At 41.3% G+C, this 5,000-nt stretch overlaps 1 protein-coding gene across 3 annotated transcripts in view; it reads left to right on the top strand.

The window, feature by feature from the left end:
• LOC113804025 (collagen alpha-1(XVIII) chain) overlaps positions 1-5,000 on the top strand; it is a 247,902-nt gene that overhangs the window by 187,978 nt on the left and 54,924 nt on the right. The window contains exon 5 of one of the 3 annotated variants that reach the window (XM_070124143.1): positions 4,857-5,000. This exon is cut by the window's right edge and continues 711 nt beyond it. The exons of the other annotated variants lie outside the window; for them this stretch is intronic. Within the exon in view, the coding sequence (XP_069980244.1) occupies positions 4,857-5,000 (144 nt within the window). The remainder of the gene's footprint in view (positions 1-4,856) is intronic. 3 annotated transcript variants of the gene reach the window in all.

The following is a 5,000-nucleotide window of genomic DNA, read 5'->3' as shown; positions in this document are numbered from 1 at the left end:
ATAAGGAGGAGGAGGGAGGGAGGAGGAGGAGGAGGGAGGGAGGGAAGGAGGAGGGAGGAGGTGGGATTGGGAGGGAGGGAGGGAGAGAGGAGGGAGGGAGGAGGTGGAGAAGGAGGGAGGAGGGAGGGAGGAGGTGGGATTGGGAGGGAGGGAGGGAGGGAGGTGGGAGGAGGTGGAGGAGAGAGGAGGATAAGGAGAAGGAGGGAGGGAGGGAGGGAGGAGGTGGGATTGGGAGGGAGGGAGGGAGGGAGGGGAGAGGAGGAGGAGTAGGAGTAAGGGGAGAGGAGAAGGAGAGAGGAGGTGGGATTGGGAGGGATTAGGAGGGAGGGAGGGAGAAGTGGGATTAGGAGGGAGAGGAGGAGAAGGAGAGAGGAAGTGGGATTGGGAGGCGAGATGAGGTGGGAGGGAGAGGGGGGATTAGGAGGGGAGAGGAGGAGAAGAAGGAGAGAGGAGGTGGGATTGGGAGGAGGTGGGAGGGAGAGAGGGAGAAGAGGAGGAGGAGGAGAGATGAGGGATTGGGAGGGATTAGGAGGGAGGGAGGGACGGGAGAGGAGGAGAAGGAGAGAGGAAGTGGGATTGGGAGGAGAGATGAGGTGGGAGGGAGAGGGGGGATTAGGAGGGGAGAGGAGGAGAAGAAGGAGAGAGGAGGTGGGATTGGGAGGAGGTGGGAGGGAGAGAGGGAGAAGAGGAGGAGGAGGAGAGATGAGGGATTGGGAGGGATTAGGAGGGAGGGAGGGAGGGGAGAGGAGGAGAAGGAGAGAGGAAGTGGGATTGGGAGGAGAGATGAGGTGGGAGGGAGAGGGGGGATTAGGAGGGGAGAGGAGGAGGAGAAGGAGAGAGGAGGTGGGATTGGGAGGGAGGGGAGAGGAGGAGAAGGAGGGAGGAGGTGGGAGGGAGGGAGGGAGAAGAGGAGGAGGAGGAGAGATGAGGGATTGGGAGGGGAGAGGAGGATGAGGAGGTGGAGAAGGAGGGAGGGACGGAGATGGAGGAGAAGGAGGAGTAGGAGTAAGGGGAGAGGAGGAGGAGGTGAGAAGGAAGGGGAAAGGGAAAGAAAGGGAAAGAAGGAAGGAGATGGAGAAAGAAAAAAATATATAATAGAAACCACTATCCATAGATCTATATGTACATGTCTGTATCTATTTCACCGATTCACTATATCAACCAATAGATAATTATCACAATCTTTAGAAGTCTAACAATATTCCAAGCAGTATATAGATGGCACCTGCTGTGGTTCTGTAGATTCATCACAACTTTTTTTCTTTTTTTTTTGCATTTTCTCGAGTGATGATACTTAGTCTTATTAAAATGTACTGACATAGATTAACATAGTACACATTTCCAGTGATATATTTCCTTTTCTATGTTTAAAATACATATTGCTCTTTTGTCTTCATTCATAATTCTTCTATTTTATCGGAGTACTTTTTATTTTATTATTATTTTTTTCAATTTGTCTCAGGGTTTCTTCGTAAAACTGTAATGGAAATTTTGTTCTATTTAATATTTTTGAAGCTATGGACACTGGAAGAAGGAGAGGATAGGTGTGTGAGTGTAAGAGAAAATAAGAGTAAGAGGGAGAGAGAAGGAGAGGGAGAGAGAAGGAGAGGGAGAGAGAAGGAGAGGGAGAGAGAGAAGGAGAGGGAGAGAGAAGGAGAGGGAGAGAGAAGGAGAGGGAGAGAGAAGGAGAGGGAGAGAGAGAGAGAGAGAGAGAGGGAGAGAGGAAGAGAGAGAGACAAAGAAAGAGAGAGGGAGAGAGGAAGGAGAGAGAGAGAGAGAGAGAGGAAGGAGAGAGGGAGAGAGGAAGAAAGAGGGAGAGATGAAGAGAGAGGGAGAGAGGAAGAGAGAGGGAGAGCGAGAGAGACGAAGGAAGAGGGAGGGAGAGAGAGAGAGAGAGAGTAAGAAAGAGAAAGAGAGGGGGGGGTGGAGAGGGAGAAATAATATAGAGAAAAAGAGAAAGATAATGAGAGAGATGGATCATGATACATGTGTGTGTGTGTGTGTGTGTGTGTGTGTGTGTGTGTGTGTGTGTGTGTGTGTGTGTGTGTGTGTGTGTGTGTGTGTGTGTGTGTGTGTGTGCATGTGTGTGTGTGTGTGTGAACCAGAGGTCTTCTATGTACAAGCTTCATTTAGTTAAAACTTTGTTGATTAGGTGTAACGAAAGACCAATATTGCTTTGATTGATAGTTTTATAAAAGGCCCTGAGAATTAATGTAATTATTTTCTGAAGTTTTTATTCCAAACGAGAAATAATCAATAAAATAAAAATTTTATGCTCGGTCTAAATAAGTAATACAATATCATTTTGTATCACCCATCCAGAATACATTAAAATATATATTCTACAATTTAATATTTTTCTTAGGTTCAATATAATAATGACAGCTAAATAAGATTTTTTTTTCTTTTAATCTGGAAAATCAAATACGATGTTTTTTCCATCATTCATTTCAATTTACATAAAATTCATGGCTATAGGCACAATAAGCACCAATTTTACTTTACTTAATTTTAATGATTAAAAAAAATGAAAATGTATTTCACACGCTGATTTTCAAATTCAATATTTTTTTCATATACTTTTCATTTCTTGGCCATTTTATTATTTCAAGAAATGAGCGAAAAGTATAGATATGTATTCCTGTTGAAGATGATTATTTAATAGATTGTTTGAAGGAAATTAACGCTACCTCAACGCATAAAAAATATATTTAATTAGCCATCTCATTAATGCACATAGTCTGATCACAATATTATCTTTTATAATACTTAATTTATGATTCAGTGCTTATAGCTATGACCTGTTATATTCACAATTCATGATACAAATATATTTAATCCGCTGTATTCATAATCCATGATTCTATTATTACAGCTTATTATTTTACGTAATTTTCTGACCACGTGATTCAGCTGAATTCACTTTAAGATGACCACTTAATTAATTTTAATTCACACTTCACTTTATGAATATTTTATCACAGATATTCTCTTCATAATACATTTAGTTCACCTTTGAACAACGTGAACATTCCTGAACACTTTTTTTTCCTTCCACGCCACTTGATTAATGGTTCACTTTAATACCTTTTGACCACTTAATTAATTTTAATTCACACTTCACTTTATGATTATTTTATCACAGATATTCTCTTCATAATACATTTAGTTCACCTTTGAACAACGTGAACATTCCTGAACACTTTTTTTTTCCCTTCCACGCCACTTGATTAATGGTTCACTTTAATACCTTTTGCATCTTCCCTTTTTTTAGGTACTAAGGCTAAGGATATAGCTGGCTGACCTTTTTTTTTTTTCTTTTTTTTAGACCTAAGTGAAGCACGGCCCAAGCTGTTAGTGTCCCTGGAGGCTTGCTGGTAGACAAATTGCTTTTATTTCCTCTGCTTAATTGATATTTAATAAGAAAATATTCTCACCCGAATAAATGTTTTTTTTTTTTTTTTTTTTTTTTTTTTTTTTTTTTTTTGAGAATTTCCCCTCCTTATGGAAAAAAAGAAAAATCCCTGGACTAATTTCCTTCATTTAGCCTTATCCTTGTCTCTTTTTTTCCTTCTTGTCCTTTCTTTCTTCCCCTGAAATTTTCTTTTCTTTTCCCCTGATGTTGTCTTTCTTCCCTAGAAATCTTTGTTTTTTTTTCCCTATATCCTTTTCCCCGCCGAAATTCAACCCTTTATTTACCCTAAAACCCCCACCCTATTCCCCCTCCTTTATTCAATTATCCTCTATCCATCCTTCAACGTCTTAGTGTTTCCAAAGAAAGAGAAGGAGAGAGAGAGAGAAAAAAAAAACTTTTCACCAACATCAATTAATCGCCAGTGTTGCAGAAGAAGAAGACAGCTTAATAAAAAATAAAATAAATAAATTAAAAAAAAACAGCAGCTTTTCCCTTGGCATACCACCTGCCTGTCCAGAAAAAAAGCATTGTTACCAAAACCCCAACTCACACCTGGAAACCAACATGGCAACAGTGTTCTGCGGCGTCTAGGCGAGCTAACAACCCCCTCACGCAGTGTTAACCACGGGCAGTTTGTAGAAATTGTGATTACTGTTTTAACACGTGTTGTAGTTAACAGTGCGGTTGTTATAACTTTAGATGAAGGTCTTCTTGATTGTAGATTGTAGTTCTAATAGGTTAGTTGTGAAAATGCTATGTATTAAAAGAGATTAACATGTATTAACGGTTGAATGTTTGATGTACAGTACATATATACACGGACTTTGTGTATCTATATATGTATATAGAGATATGTGTATGTTGGTGCATACGTATGGGTATGTGTGTACATCCAGACACTCTGACGAACTCGGAGAAATATACAACACACACACACACACACACACACACACACACACACACACACACACACACACACACACACACACACACACACACACACACACACACACACACTCACACTTACCTTCGTTGTTCCTCATTGACACGCTTTCCTGTGCACAATTAGATATACATAGAGACAGACAGATATATAGACATATATCCATTTGTGCATCCATGTATACATGCATGTATACATACATATATACATGCACACGTACATACATATATATATGCACATATACCTGTATGTGTGTGCTTTCTTATTTAATTGACGTTTTTTATCAAAGATTTTGGCTCTTTTGTCACAAATCTCAAGTTTTTGGAATTGATTTGATGTCAGTTTTTGCCCAAAGAGATTTTTGCCGTTTTATCTAGCTTAACAAAGTAGCTTTGCTGTTTTTGAGTAGACGAGGATCTCCGGGTCTCAGTTTTGAAATAGATCCCGCTGTTATTTTTCCTAAATCCGTGTTAACAAGAAAGGTGTTTTGGGCGTCAGGCTGCAGCACGGAGCACTGCCAGGACATGGGCGTGCGGGTGTGCTCGGGCGTGGAGTGGGACCGCGTGCAGTTCCCCAACTGGCTCGGCCTCAGCCCGCCCGACGTGGAGCCGGTGGCCGCCCTCTTCTGGCACCAGCTGCACA

Source organism: Penaeus vannamei, chromosome 8 (genome assembly GCF_042767895.1).
Source record: "Penaeus vannamei isolate JL-2024 chromosome 8, ASM4276789v1, whole genome shotgun sequence".
Lineage (NCBI taxonomy): Eukaryota > Metazoa > Arthropoda > Malacostraca > Decapoda > Penaeidae > Penaeus > Penaeus vannamei.
Note: the sequence above shows the minus strand (reverse complement) of the source record. Positions and strands in the feature narration are given on the sequence as shown.